This window comes from Oryza sativa, chromosome 6 (genome assembly GCF_034140825.1).
Source record: "Oryza sativa Japonica Group chromosome 6, ASM3414082v1".
NCBI lineage: Eukaryota > Viridiplantae > Streptophyta > Magnoliopsida > Poales > Poaceae > Oryza > Oryza sativa.
The window spans coordinates 2,652,962-2,667,659 of NC_089040.1; the positions used below are offsets into that span (position 1 = coordinate 2,652,962).

The 14,698-nt window shown below is 40.4% G+C and overlaps 3 protein-coding genes across 3 annotated transcripts; all 3 read right to left on the reverse strand.

Moving 5' to 3' along the window:
• Positions 1-2,961: 2,961 nt before the first annotated feature.
• On the reverse strand, positions 2,962-3,537 carry LOC4340124 (uncharacterized). The gene has a single exon (XM_066311676.1). The coding sequence runs from the start codon at positions 3,477-3,479 to the stop codon at positions 3,057-3,059; it is 423 nt and encodes a 140-aa protein (XP_066167773.1). The 5' UTR covers positions 3,480-3,537; the 3' UTR covers positions 2,962-3,056.
• A 677-nt stretch (positions 3,538-4,214) lies between these two features.
• Positions 4,215-8,217, reverse strand: LOC4340126 (mitogen-activated protein kinase kinase SIPKK). Its single transcript, XM_015789039.3, has 9 exons — positions 8,048-8,217; positions 7,820-7,904; positions 7,020-7,157; positions 6,598-6,822; positions 6,308-6,490; positions 5,997-6,202; positions 4,897-4,942; positions 4,701-4,794; positions 4,215-4,570 (listed from the first exon to the last, which is right to left on the reverse strand). Exons 1-9 carry the CDS (start codon positions 8,104-8,106, stop codon positions 4,548-4,550), a joined length of 1,059 nt encoding a protein of 352 aa, XP_015644525.1. The 5' UTR covers positions 8,107-8,217; the 3' UTR covers positions 4,215-4,547.
• Positions 8,218-10,907: 2,690 nt separating this feature from the next.
• On the reverse strand, positions 10,908-14,341 carry LOC9269917 (nuclear speckle RNA-binding protein A). Its single transcript, XM_015786141.3, has 6 exons — positions 14,188-14,341; positions 12,885-12,985; positions 12,515-12,800; positions 12,368-12,429; positions 11,698-11,779; positions 10,908-11,305 (listed from the first exon to the last, which is right to left on the reverse strand). Exons 1-6 carry the CDS (start codon positions 14,234-14,236, stop codon positions 11,187-11,189), a joined length of 699 nt encoding a protein of 232 aa, XP_015641627.1. The 5' UTR covers positions 14,237-14,341; the 3' UTR covers positions 10,908-11,186.
• Positions 14,342-14,698: the final 357 nt, after the last annotated feature.

Genomic DNA, 14,698 nt, shown 5'->3' on the forward strand with positions numbered 1-14,698 from the left:
GCGAAAAATTTCTATATGAAAGTTGTTCTGAAATATTATATTAATCTATTTTTTAAGTTTGTAATAATTAAAACTCAATTAATCACACATTATTACCACATCGTTTTACGTGAAACATTTAATCTTTATCTTCATCTTATCTTTAGGAGATTCAAACACCACCTAGTAATTATTACTACCTCCGTTTCAGGTTATAAGACTTTCTAGCATTGCCCATATTCATATAGATGTTAATGAATCTAAGGTATATATGTATGTAGATTTATTAACACCTATATGAATATGGACAATGCTAGAAAGTCTTATACTCCCTCCGTCCCAAAATAAGTATAGTTTTAGCACTATTCACGCCCAACGTTTGACCGCTCGTTTTATTTGAAATTTTTTTTTATGATTACTACTTTTATTGTTATTAGATGATAAAACATGAATAGTACTTTATGTGTGACTAATTTTTTTAATATTTTTTATAAATTTTTCAAATAAGATGGATGGTCAAAACGATAAAACACGGATATCTATGACTGCACTTATTTTGAAACGGATGTAAGTAACTCAGTACATGATTGCTCGGCTCACTCCCGATAGTGTAGCGTGTACAAACATGTCTAGTGTAGTATATAGCTGATGCATCAGAATCAATGCGGATCAGGCTGGCTAACCCCGCGAGCGTGGCGCCGTACCACACCACGTGTGCTGGCATGGCAGCATGATTTTGCCACGTCGGCACCACTTTCGTGGCTAAAAAGATCAGGAAAGAAGGTTTAGTTTTAGAATAATTTAATGAGATGGTTTTAAATGGTAACTGTTATAAAACATATATCTATGTGTATGAATTATAATAGAGTGAAAAGTTTACTTCAAAAGAAATCTTAAGTTGGAGAAAAAATTTATACCAAAAGATATCTCATAGCGTAAGAAAGCTTGTGGCGCCATAAACAAGCTTAGCTTGTCGAGAAAGCCAGATTGCGGGAGAAGTAACCTTCTGGCGTAAGCCAGCTTACTACGAAAGCCGTCAACCTCCTCCGTCTATAAATAAGACTCTAACTTTTCGTCTTACTTTCTACCGTCTGTACTTAAATCGAGAAGAAATAAAACTTTCACCCATTCATATGTTTCTTACAACTTCTGTATTTGTCTACTCATATACCGATGAGTAGAATATTTCTCAGCCTAAACAAAAATATTGGGCGTTATATTATTTTGTTCATCCCGGCTTTCGTATAACCTTTTTTTCCTTGGTGTAGCAAAAGCATCGAACCCGAGCGGCATGGGTCTGATCGAACCCGGCTGGCAGGCATAGGTCTGATCGAACGTGTCACCCCTCAGATCAGGAAAAACCGAAGAACGTGTCAGCCTCATCACAAGGTCCTCGTGATACAGCCAGCGTACCTATTTTCATAGGTGGATTCGTGCATCTATCCGCTCCGAAATAGTGACAGTTTGACTTTTTTTAAAAAAAATTATTATAAAAATAAACCGTAAAATGAATCGCGACATCAGCACCATAGAAATTGGCACTGAGATCCAACGTCTCAGCGCCACTAATTTTGGTACTAACCTCCGTCCGAGGTGTCATATATTAGCCACATCATCAAGGTTCAGCACCACTCTCATTGGCGCCGACCTTTGCAAAGACTAAAAGATTGTAATGGTGATTCCTACTTCAAATGTACTATTAGTGAAGTGGTTAGCTCCTTTGGTTTTTAGCCCTAGGTCTTGGGTTCGAAGCCTTGGGTATGCAAATATTTTGGGCATATAACCGTTGGTAGGGAAAAATATAAGAAAAAAGTTACATGAGTGGGTTTTAATCTTAGGGTGTGTTTAGTTCGCACAAAAATTAAAAGTTTGATTGAAATTGGAACGATATGACGGAAAAGTTGAAAGTTTGTGTGTGTAGAAAAGTTTTGATATGATGGAAAAGTTGAAAGTTTGAATTCTCAATTGGATAAAGGGATGTTAAAACTTTAACCAATACAGAGGTCAGGGCCTTAGACCTTTGCTTTCAACCACTGAGCCATTATACCTTGCTTTCAATCACTGAGCCATTATACCTTCTCAATTGGACCTTGCTTTCAACCACTGAGCCATTATACCTTCTCAATTGGATAAAGGTATGGACCTTGCTTTCAACCACTGAGCCATTATACCTTCTCAATTGGATAAAGGTAAAGAGGTCAGCCAATGAGAGTACCACCTCAACTTGCTTTCAATCACTGAGCCATTATACCTTCTCAATTGGACCTTGCTTTCAACCACTGAGCCATTATACCTTCTCAATTGGATAAAGGTAAAGAGGTCAGCCAATGAGAGTACCACCTCAACCACTGAGCTATTATACCTTCTCAATTGGATAAAGCAATGAGAGTACCACCTCAACCACTAAGCTATTTGGATAAAGCAATGAGAGTATCACCTCAACCACTGAGCTATTATACCTTCTCAATTGGATAAAGGGATGTTAAAACTTTAACCAATATAGAGGTCAGCGCCAATGAGAGTACCACCTCAACCACTGAGCTATTATACTTTATACCTTCTTAATTGGATAAAAGGATGTTAAAATTTTAACCAATACAGAGGTCAGCGCCAACGAGAGTGGCGTTGACCCCTGATGATGTGGCTAATGCATGACACCTCGGAGGAAGGTTAGCGTAAAAATTAGTTGGCGCCAATTCCGATGATGCTAAAGTCGTGGTTTATTTTTGAAATAAATTTTTGACACGGTTTATTCTTATAATAAGTTTTTGTAAGTGGCCAAAATTAGTGGCGCTGACCCCTGATGATGTGGCTAATGCATGACATCTCGGACGGAGGTTAGCGCCAAAATTAGTGGCGCTGAGATGTTGGATCTCAGCACCAATTCCGATGGCGCTGAGGTCATGGTTTATTTTTGAAATAAGGTTTTGTAAATGGTCAAATTGTCAAAATTTGTGTTCCGCTTGTATTTTTAAATACAGCTTCGCAGAAACCGATAATATTATTTTTAAAGCAAATTATTCATCAAATTTTCACAGATATTCTGATTAAAAAAAGTATAAAATGACGTTAAATCTTCAATTGATTCTATCTAGTCGACGATGGAGAGGAAACAAATCGAGCATGTAGAAACCACCGCAAATGGTCGCCGCCGACATGGCCCAGACGAGGACCGCCGCCGCGCCGTGCATCAGCGGCGCGACCCTGGCGGCGAACGTGACGGTGAGCGCGCTGCTGAGCAGCCACACGGCGAGCCTGAGCCTCCCCTGCGCGGCCGCGTCGCCGGCGCCGGCCGCCCGCTCGAACGCGCGGAGGCACCAGAGCAGCAGGAGGAGGAGTGCGTACGGCGCCGCGGCGAGGAGGATCGCCGCCGGCCCGCCGCTGCCGCCTCTGCCTCCCGGCTGCTGCCGCCACAGCGCCAGCGCCAGCGCGGCGGCGGAGGCGACGGCCATGACGATCTGCGGCAGCAGCCAGCCACGGCCATCACCGGCGATCATCATCTCGATCGGATATTGTATGTGCGAAACGTGACTTCACGCGTATTTAGCTTTGTATCATGGCACTGGCTCTGCATGCGTTTTATTTATAGTAATCAGTAATCTCCCTTCGTGTGGAAGCAATATCAAGCAATTCACAAGAACGGCGCCTCGAGTTCGACTATAAATTCCTTGGCTTGTTGGAGAAACCGGACGGCTAATTTAACATTTCATTATTTATTTATTTGCGGTTTTTTATATAAAGCAAAAGTATGAACAGAATCCAGCAAAATGATAAACAAAAACGATCAATACTTTGGGCTATAACTAAATTACGGCCCATAACTGCCGACCATACAGCCCACGTTACTGGCCTACATAAGCTTGTGGAGATAGTTAACTACTGTATTTAAAAATGCCACGGGCGAATAGGCAATGACTCCCTCAAAAAAAATTATAAAAAACATATACAGATTTGTTATAGGTTATGTCTCATCTAATCCTAATTTGGTATCTTAAGACGGATAGAGTATGTAATTCATGTTTGAACGGACGAGCTCGCAATCCAGAATGGCGACCTGACACGATAAGAACACGGTTGGGAAACGTGCCTCAGCCGACAAGGCCAACTTCGTGCCGTTTGCTTCGCACCGGCTGCTCAGTGCTCACACACCTTGTCAAAAGATCACGAAACTTGCATGAAACACACCAGTCGTCGTAGGAAGAGGCAATTGTTTGAGACTTTCAGTCGACACCGACTTGCCCAGAAGAGGCCATGAACAATCCGGTAAATGGTAAATATAGGTTTTAGTTACAGAAGTGAGAAACAAAGGTAAAGCGATCAAGAACAGATCATCCTGGTGCACGGCCAAACAAAACTTCAATGCCCAATGATCCTAGAATTGTTCTACATATGAAATTACGCGAAATTTACATATCAAAGACATCAATCCCAGCTCAGTACACAGGGCAAAGTTTTCTCCCAAAAAATACACGAAACATTTGGGGCCAGTTAGGTAGATGGTAGATTCTACAGATGGACAGCCAAAGGATCATCCTTCGAGCTAGATGATGACGCAGTGTTGCATCAGACTATCTGTCATCATATCGGTTGCCTACGAAAAAAAAGAATGTAAGGTTCCCTTGATGGTTCATCCACTGGAATCATAAAGAATGGCACTAACATGTGTCTATGACAAAATGGATGGCAAAAACAAAGAAAAAAGACAAGTTGCTCATCATTACTTGTATTGAAGGTGGCAAGCGGAGATCCATCGGTTGTGAAGTACGAAGCAAGATCTATATTCAGGTCGTCATACATGCTCAGGAATGGATGATTCTGGGTATCAAAGAGCAGAGGGAGGACGCAACAAGATCAGTGAGCTAGACTTGTGCAAAAGATGCCTTAAAAAGAACAGCGTGGATAAGAATTTTCACTTACTAATAAGATTTGTGCAGATGACCTATCCGAAGCATTCTTTTGGATACTGCAACCCACAGAACAGACAGAGGAACTGTATTAGCCCTGTTTATTTATTTATTTCCCTTTATAAAACTTAGCAGCCTTCTTAACATTGAAAGTCCATATGAATATGAAGAGTTGAAAGACATTAGACCTATTTGGTTCACATGTAAGAGTAACAAAAATATCTCAAGAAAAGAAGTACTCCCTCCATACTCGTAAAGAAAGTCGTTTAGGAAAGCAACACGGTCTCCAAAACACAAATTTGACTTCTTATTTCTATAAAAATATTTATTAAAAAGTGATATATGCATACTTTTATGAAAGTATTTTTCAAGACAAATCTATACATATAATTTTTATATTTTCAAACTCAACAACTTGAGAGTTATTCACGATTTATATTCTCAAGGTTTGACTTAAATATTGTCCTAAACGACTTCCTTTATAAGTATGGAGGGAGTATGGAACACGCCACACAATAAATGATTTAGTTGGGTGTAATCCCGCCATGCATCAATTGGGTCCCTACAATCTGCATACCAAGGCAGTAAGGGGGCATTTGTTCCCTGGAACAGTTCCAATGTTTGGTTTTCTGTGTGATTGGATGGGCCAATCCCTGCGCATTCCAAAGTGAGGTATGGGCATGGCCCCATAGAAACGTTTTCCGTATTCAGAATCCGTTTCCTGCTGGCCTGCTGGTGAGAGCACGAAATTGCTGGCATGCACTGGCTCCAAAGATATATTTTGGGCTTTGCACGTATACATGCTGTAAACCAAACAAACTCCCTACATGGCCTAGCTAAGCAAAAGCATGTAACTAAACTTGTCAATTTTCAGCATCTACACAGGACTGGTTGGGCAAGCTCTGCTGATGCAAGCCAGGCTGAATGACATACAGGGTACCAAACACACTCTGAAGGTAGTCACCTTTTCACTTAAATTTTGCATGTAAAATGTATAAAACAGGCACCAACTTGGGATATTAGAAGCACGTGATTGTAAACTAAAAATTAAAACAAATTGCTAGTACTGCAAATGTAAGTGGATAAGAGAAATCATCAAAGAAGTACAATTACCATGCAGAGACGAATGAACAGAATTCCTCTGAAAACTGGTCTGATGGAGCAGAAGGTGGTGGGTGGTCGACAACAGCTTCAAGGAGTTCATAAAAGCTTTCACGAGGAGGATATGGAAATTCACCAGTGGCCAATTCTAGCATAACGAGGCCCAAGCTCCAGATATCACTCATATAACCATGTTTTTGCCCACTGATTCTTTCTGGCTGTCAAGAACAGAATTTCCCTTTGGTTCAACAAGACAAACAAAATAGATAGCATTTCATGCAATAATCAGAGATACATTTCATGACACAGAAACTTTTACGCACCGCCATGTAGTTATATGTCCCAGTAAATGTATCTCGTTGTGCCGAGGAACTAGCAATGATGGCACTAACACCAAAGTCGGATATTTTTACTTCACCCATATGATTTATTAATATATTTGACGGCTTCAGATCTCGGTGTATGATGTGCTTCTCATGATGTAAGTACATCAGTCCTTTTAGCACCTGCGCAGGAAAGATTTATTTATTTTTATTATAAAGTCCATGTGGTGCTTAAGTAACATTTGCAAAGCAAAGAAATTGTGTGATAGCTTCTACCACATGTCACTGGCCTGCTTACAGATTGCAGCAAGGTAGGGCTCTGGAATGGTTTTAACTGTCTTCAGGAAATCTGAGAGAGAGCCACTGTCCATATACTCCAAAACAATTGAAATGACACCATTAACGTAAAAACACTGACAGCATGCAACAACATATTGGCACTGTGTTGACAAGCTGATTTTCAATTCCTGCGCAATCTGTCTGCGTATATTCTCCTGGATATTGAGTTGTATTACCTGTAAACGCAATAATATATCAATGGAGGTAAAGAACTAAAGATCCTTTGCAAGTGTTAGGCAAAAGACCACATGAAAAAACACTGGACTCACATGAAGCTATAACTATTGGGAACACTAAAAAGATTGTAGTTAAAACTGGTAAGGGGAGAGTGGAAGAAATCATAAAAAGCAAAGAATGTACTTTCATATAATACCTTCAGAGCAAAAAACTGGCCAGTCCATTTGTGGCGAACCAACTGCACGATTCCACTACTACCTTTACCGATAACTTTGATTGCGTCTAGATCATCTAGACTCAACTGATTATGATCTAAAGGTTCTATAGGAGGGGCCTGCAACAATTTTAGCATGCCAATAGAGAGAAGGTGAGTACACAAAATAAAAGAACATATTAAATGAATGGAGAGTACAAAAAGTAATGATAGTATTAAAGAACATTCTCACACTATAAGTGAGCACCAGGAACAGAGCTACCAGATGCAGCATATATGCTTTCAGTAATTTATTGCATATGCAGATACCACTAGTTAGTGTCTAGACACTCCACATGAGAAACCACTATATAAGTATGACGCTCATCGAAACAATGAAGATAAAAAGGCATGCTGTTTCCTATCCTAGTTCGCTGTGGATTAGAAAATGTGAATTAAACTATTTCAGGATTTCTTCACTACCATATAAAAATGGTTGCAAATTATTGGCACATTTTAATGTAGAAAATTAGCGTATGCATCTGCCCTATTACCAAACAGGCAAACAGCACCCTGATTGCCAAACGCATGACATTCCAATCCAGAATATAATCAGAGCTCAACAACAATTCACTCCAGAGTGAATCCAGGAACGCCGCTAGCGACCCGCCCATCATCCAATTCACACCTTCATCTCCTCAACAAAACCCAAGAGAAGATCCAACCATGGCGAGTTCACTCCTACGATTGCCAAACGGAATACCAAACAGGTGAAACTATATCATTTCCGCTGGTGACTTTACCTCCCCTTCCTCGCTCTGCGAGACGATGCGGAGGCCGTCCTTGTTGACGAGCAGATCGCCGTCCTTGAACGTCCCGCTCTGCGTCCTGCAGCCCGAAAACCCAAACCCCCGAAACACCACCGGAATCAGCACAAGCAACACACATCCAACAACAACAGCAAGCGTGATGCGAGCAGCAGAGGACACGGAAAAGCGGGAGAGAGAGAGATGGGGGGAACGGGAGATCACAGGAATTTGCCGATGGTTGACTCGTGCGAGGGCAGCGCTAGCTTCCCCGGCTTCCCCATCGGGCGGCGACGGCGGCGGCGGCGGCGGCGGTGGCGGAGGCCTCCCGCTCGCTGCTCGCCGGGAGGGTGAGATGGCCGGAGGAGGAGGAGGAGGAGACGCGAAATGGAGACGAGTCGAACACCATGGGCTGGCTAGCCTTGCTAGTACTAGTCTCCTTTTGCTTTTTTTATTATGGGTTTTTTTAACTCTCTTTTTTTTTCTAATTAGCTGTCTTTTGAATATTCTCCTAATCTGAAATTGTGAGGTAAAATTTGCATATGCTTTTTCTTTGATGTCTATTGAAGATTCTCCTAATCTGAAAATGGTGATGTAAAATTGTATATGCTTTTTCTTTGCTGTCTAGGAGAATTGAAGATTCTCATAATCTGAAATGGTGAGATAAATTGCAGCTTGGGCACGTGTGTGTTTTGGTCAATGCCTTGAAAGACACACATATAGTGCAACACTATCTAGGGCCATCACTATTGCGATGTACAGTTGTACACCCAATATTGGGGGTGAAATAATCTAAAATTGTACTGAAGTATTTTGTCAAATAAAATACGGATAAATATGGCGGGTATTATTTACATAGGCAGGTTAAGACCGTTAGTTGTTACAGATGGAATTTTATCTTACTATAAAATTATCCTCCACTAACTCTTTAAGCTTAATATACAAAGATGCAACATCATTATCTACTAACAAGATGCCACATCATCATCCACTAATTAACAAGATGCCACATCATTATCCACTAACAATCATCACATTTAAACATCGTGCAAACATGCTATATCTTTATAGTTTTTATAATTTAAGAGCTTTTCAAATACAAACATGTTAAATTATCATCCAACATAATTCACATAATGTTTCAATGTATATCTTTATTATGTTTTATGATATCCTATATACTTATATAGTTCATCCTCGCTTAGTTAGTGCTTAAATGATTAATCTATGATCCAAATTATATTTCTCCTTTTTTTCCTCTAATTAAGTTATATCACATCAATTGTTTTTAGCCTTTAGATGATTAATCAACGGTCCAAACTATCTCTCTATTTTTCTTCTTCCATAAAGTCATACCACCTTACTTGTTAGTTTGAATCACCATTCTACATACTATTTAAATTTAAATTATCATAAACCACATTAATTTACTTAATCTGATGTTATCTAGCTATCTTACACGTTATTTTTTTATTGTTATCATACTAAATTCCCACAGCAATGTTTCACCTAGTATTGTGTAAATTAAGGCGCAATATATCATCTAAAATTGTAGTGTTCAGTCTAATAAATACAGAGAAATATGGTGGAAATTAAATGAATGCTTTTATTTTTAATAGCTATAGGATGATTTGTTGATCGTTTTCCGCAATCGTCTAAATTAGTATTCCAGCATAAATTCCATATCTACTGTGACAAAACTGACAATAGACAGTGAAAACTACGTTTGCAGTAAATTGGGATGCAGAGAATAGTAATGCTAGTGCACTTACACAAATTGATGATGGAACAGCACAGTGCTAGAATCCAAATAGCCTTTGCAGCCACCGGCTACAGGACGGCTCACTACCGTGGCAACGAGGGAATGTGATGTGAAATCTCTCTATCTATCCTGACAAATTGCAAAGGCTGCGCCATCCAATTTGGCGGCAGAAAACGGCGTCAGATATATGTGTTCACGGGGCACTAGTGGTTTGCAAATTGCAAGAATGGCAAATCAGCTTTAGAAATCAAAAGAAAAAAAAAAGAACTTGTCACAGTGGGAAAAAAAAGGATAATGTAAGAGATGCCAAGAACATGTCATGTCATGTGTTGGATAAGTGCTTTTCAGTTAACAATTTGGCAAATTGTATCCAGCTTATAGCGTGATCGAAGAAATGAACAAAGTTGATTTGATTTTTTTATCATGATTTATTTTTTTATATTAACCTTTTAACCGTGTATTTTTGTCCATAAATTATATTTTAATTGCTGATAAGCCATAATTTTATATTTCGTTTTACAGCTTATCAGTTATAGGACAAACGATCAGGCAAGTGTTTTACACGAAAATTCTTATTTTTGCAATAATATCTATATGTAATTAGAGTTTTCCAGAGAAAAAAAAACTTGTTTGGTTTCCTGGAAATTTTGGTTATTTGACAAGTGTTAAGACATAACTGTGGATGGAATATTGGAATGACCTCACTCGCGAAGCGTCACCGTGGTAAGAAACAGCGTCAATCACCGGCCACAGGCAAAATGGGCAAAAGCATCTTCCAGCGGGCGAAAGCGACGGCGGAGCACATCGCCCCTGTGACCTCGCCGGCAGTTTCCAGCGGCGAAAGCGACGGCGGAGGAGGAGGAGCTTCTCGCCGCCCCCGCTCCACGGTCGTCGCTGACCTCTCCGTCGTCGACGAGCGCCCAGACTCGACGGCGATGTTGATCGAGAATTCGAGATCGGCCGCCAGATGAACGAGCCTGACACATTTTGGTGGTTTCTTGTGCAGGACCGGAGACTTGAACGTCAAACCTGTCTCACGTCAACAGCTCAAAAGGACAGGATGCCGTTCTTACAGCAATTGACACAGTGCTGACGTTAACGGCTCCTTTGGAACGGGTTCACATTATCTATCACAATAACACTCATTGACGTGTGGGGTTAAAGGGTGAAACCTACGTACCAGTGACGGTAACAGTAGTGACATTACGATAAAGGATCCTCGCTCATTTGGAACGCAGGAATTTTATAGGATTTTGACGATAATCGGAACAATTCCTACAAAACATCCTTAAAATATCTTCCATTCCAAATTAGTAATTAGCCTGCAGAAAAGCAAATCCCATTGTTTCTGGAACTGGCACCAGCAAAAAATCTGAAGGTGTTTCGAACCCACAAATGTACATTCCTTGTTTTGCTGCTGTTCAAGATTCCTGCTAGCCAGTTTCGACTGACAACAGGTTGTTACTACCTCCATCACAGAATATAAAGGATTGAGCTAAATCCCTTGTATTATGGGACAGAGATGGTACAAGATTTACAAGTTGCAATGATAAGGTCAGGTTGGGCACAGCTAACTAAGGATGATAGGAAGTTAGGAACTAATCAGTGCAAGGTAAGGCGTCTCCGATCATCATGGGGGGCAGCGGCCGGCCGGAAAGGGAACCTTGCAAACTTGATATTAAGAACAGCGGCGTCGGGTTTCCTCTCGTCGAAGCGGTATTCTGCAAAATCAATAATCTGAAAAATTCAGCTTATGCAACAAAGAAAAGCTCATGTTACAGCCTTAGGTTTAAAGTTGATTCCTACTATCCTTAGGTTTGCTATGAAATATGAGCGAACTGTCTGCCTTATTGTTTAAATAGCTACAGCTCTTGAAGGAAGATATGGTTAGTATCAGTGTGTCACAAGAATCTAACAGACACTGTGAACTGTGAAATACTACTGAAAGAAAAAAAGCCAATGGATACCATGCATATCAATTATCAAGACACCATTCAATTCTATATGTAATGTAACATGATTATAATCCCATACTAGCAAACCGACTCTGCCAGGATATATGAAAAGCTGTCAAGAGAATATCAATGCGATAAATCAATGACACCGGAATAACCTTGGAGAGCCTCCATAGCAGTTATTGCACATTTTGCATCACTGAACTCCACAAAGCATAGAACATAGGCCCTATCACTACTCTGCAAGCAGCAGTATGAAAAGTTAGTGTTGATCCAAATTCAAACTAGCACTAATAGAATCAGCAGTAACAGATAAATGATGAATGGAATGGGGATCTGTGATGCAAAACAAGCATAAACAACTGTAGGTTCATTACCACAGGAAATAAGATAATGCCTAGGGAAAACATGGCGACAAATGTTAACAGCTCTACTGACGTTGGCCCGTGGAAAAAAGACGGCAATAAAAGTACATGTGGAAGTCAATGTAATTTCTTACCCACTTAAATACATAAATAGTCTAACTAAATATGCTACTTTTGTGATTAAATTAATTCATGTAATGGCTAGAAACATATATTGCATTATATACTATATACCAGTATATTTTTTAAGCTAAAAAGCAGCTCTGCCTGAATTATATATGTTAAGGACAGAAAAGCATATATTGCATTCTATAATATATGTGGTACTTCTAACATATCTCAGTTCCAAGATGTGAATGCAAATACACGCATAGACTTGTGAGTTATTCAAAAGGAGAACTGTCCAACCATATTTTTCAACTAAGAAAAAAAAATTGATGCATTGAAAAGGAAAAGCACGTACATGTCTTGGCTCCTTATGCACTAGTCTGATGTCCTTGAAGCCAACAAAAGGACGGAACAAATCTTCCATGGGAAGTTAAGGCTCACGAAAGGAAACTAAGAAAGAGATATAAACACAGAGCATAAGAACACTAAGTAGGAAGGATACGGGCCACTTCTCTCCTTGTGCAATCAGTAGGGAGACCATCAACAAAGAGAATGTTGGATTCATCTTCTCTTGGACCATCAAGGTTCAGAAGGGGTCTGGGATGCTCAACATCTGGAATACTAGCAGTTTTTCCTAGAGAAGAACTTCTCCTTACTAAAGCTGGGTCTTCCAGTGGACTAGGCCCCCGAGCTGTAGTTCCAGCAGCCAGTCCACCAAGACCAGCCAAAGCAGGATGACTTGCTCCTGCTGCACCATCCAAACCATAAGCTCTTGGCTGTAATGGTACCTGTAGATCAAATCAACGTGTTGTGTGACAACATGGTGGCTACTTTTATATTGCGATCAAATCCACTAAAAATAAAGTCGTTACATCATGTCTAAGTATATCTGATGTTCCATGGAGAGCAGCCATTCTTGAAGCATAATAAGAGCCCTCGGATGGAGGATGCCTAGGAAAATCACCCTGCGGATCTGCAAACACAATAAAATTGCTATGAACATAAAAGGTTTCTATATTCAACTTCCCAATGCAATGATAAGTGTCATTATCAATCTCAGAACAAACAAGAAAAGGAAAACAAAAGGAAAAACATGACACAAGTTCAAATAAATGAAAACCAATCCCTTCTATATTCAACCTCCCCATGTTCAAACTGTCTATATAGTTTTCAGATATTCTTATATACTTTTAACAATGCATCAACAATTTATCCAACCCACTCCAACGACAAAAGAAGGTCCGCCGTTGACACCAGTGTTCCTCAAGGCTATGCATAACAACCATGCATTCCGTTCTTCCCCAAATCATCAAAAGTTCTTAACTGCTCATATATGGAAAGAAGTGTCTTGTATCCACAAAGGTAGTTTCTTTGTACACTAGTTCAATTCAACAATAGATTTATGTGGGTGAATTGTACACCACATGATCCCTCAAAACAAAATCCCAATTCAGTGAAATCTTACATCAATACGTCCTACCCTTTTATTAAAATTCAAAATAGCAAGATGTCCAGTTAGAATACTGGGAAAAAGGAATCTTTTGTTCACTTAAACTAAACAACATCAAATTCACAAGTCACAAGTTCCCAACCCTCCCATCATGGCACCCCCCGAGCCATAATTGATGCCAAAAAGTTGTAATTTGTCTAGCTCAACATAAGCACAGACATTGCATCCAGATGGATTATATCCAGCGCAATGATTCCTTAACATTCACACAGAATTTCTCGCAGAAGATTATAGCATATACTCAATCCAACCATTCATTAAGACATCAACCTAGCAGCTGCGAATCAGGAGCAATCAGAAACTAGTGGTGCTAATTTGGTCGGGAATCCTAATGACATTAGAGCTCACAACATGATGGAAATCTATTAATTCAGCTACACGATGCGAATCATTACCCTCCTTTGCAGTGTGCACCAACTGAAGTAAAACTCACTGAACTACCCGGATTGCGCACCAAACTGACAAGAAAACCATCTGAGCCACCCAAAATTGAGCCTTGCAGGAACTGAATCTATAAATCCAAAGCAGTAACAACAGGAACCCAGCAAGAGCTCCCGATTCATTCGAAGATTCGTCCAATCGACACAAGAACGCCCCCACAGGAACCACGCAGAAGAGACCCGGTCGGCCTGGGTCGGGGAGGGCGTGAGCGAGCAAACACGTACCTCGGCCGAGAGAGGAGGGAGGGGCGTAAGCGCGGTAGGGATCGGCCATCGACGGCGGCGAGGGCGGACCGTGGACGGCGGCGAAGTCGCGGTGGAAGGAGTTGGGGACGGCGAAGATGCGGCCTTCGGCCCTTGCTGCGTGCGACGCAGAGTTAGAAACCTATACTGGAGTATTTGGGTTTATTGTTGCAAGAAAGCCCACATGAATACAGGATACGGCCCAGCTTTAGTTTACTGGAGAACAGTGGAATATTTTATTAGATTTTTTATATAAGAAGAAACCATAAATTCATAAGATTTTTAAGCATTTTTCACCTACATCATTTGATCCCCATAGGAACCAGAAAAAAATACATACGCTAATGGAGACTAATGTGCACTCCTTAAGTAATTGTCAATGTTAATTTAAAGTTACATTGGGTACATGCCGAACATATTATGATCATAAGATAAGGGGATGCTATAGCACAGTATACCGCTAAAAGTTACTACCTCCGTCCCAAATTATAAG

Coding starts and splice junctions, on each gene's coding strand:
- LOC4340124 (XM_066311676.1), bottom strand. CDS start 3,479: ATGATGATCGCCGGTGATGGCCGTGGCTGGCTGCTGCCGCAGATCGTC.
- LOC4340126 (XM_015789039.3), bottom strand. CDS start 8,106: ATGGGGAAGCCGGGGAAGCTAGCGCTGCCCTCGCACGAGTCAACCATC. Junction 7,905..8,047: donor TCAACCATCGGCAAATTCCT/GTGATCTCCCGT, acceptor TTCGGGCTGCAG/GACGCAGAGCGGGACGTTCA. Junction 7,158..7,819: donor CGCAGAGCGAGGAAGGGGAG/GTAAAGTCACCA, acceptor AAATTGTTGCAG/GCCCCTCCTATAGAACCTTT.
- LOC9269917 (XM_015786141.3), bottom strand. CDS start 14,236: ATGGCCGATCCCTACCGCGCTTACGCCCCTCCCTCCTCTCTCGGCCGA. Junction 12,986..14,187: donor TCCCTCCTCTCTCGGCCGAG/GTACGTGTTTGC, acceptor TTGTGTTTGCAG/ATCCGCAGGGTGATTTTCCT. Junction 11,780..12,367: donor TGCATAAGGAGCCAAGACAT/GTACGTGCTTTT, acceptor TGCTGCTTGCAG/AGTAGTGATAGGGCCTATGT.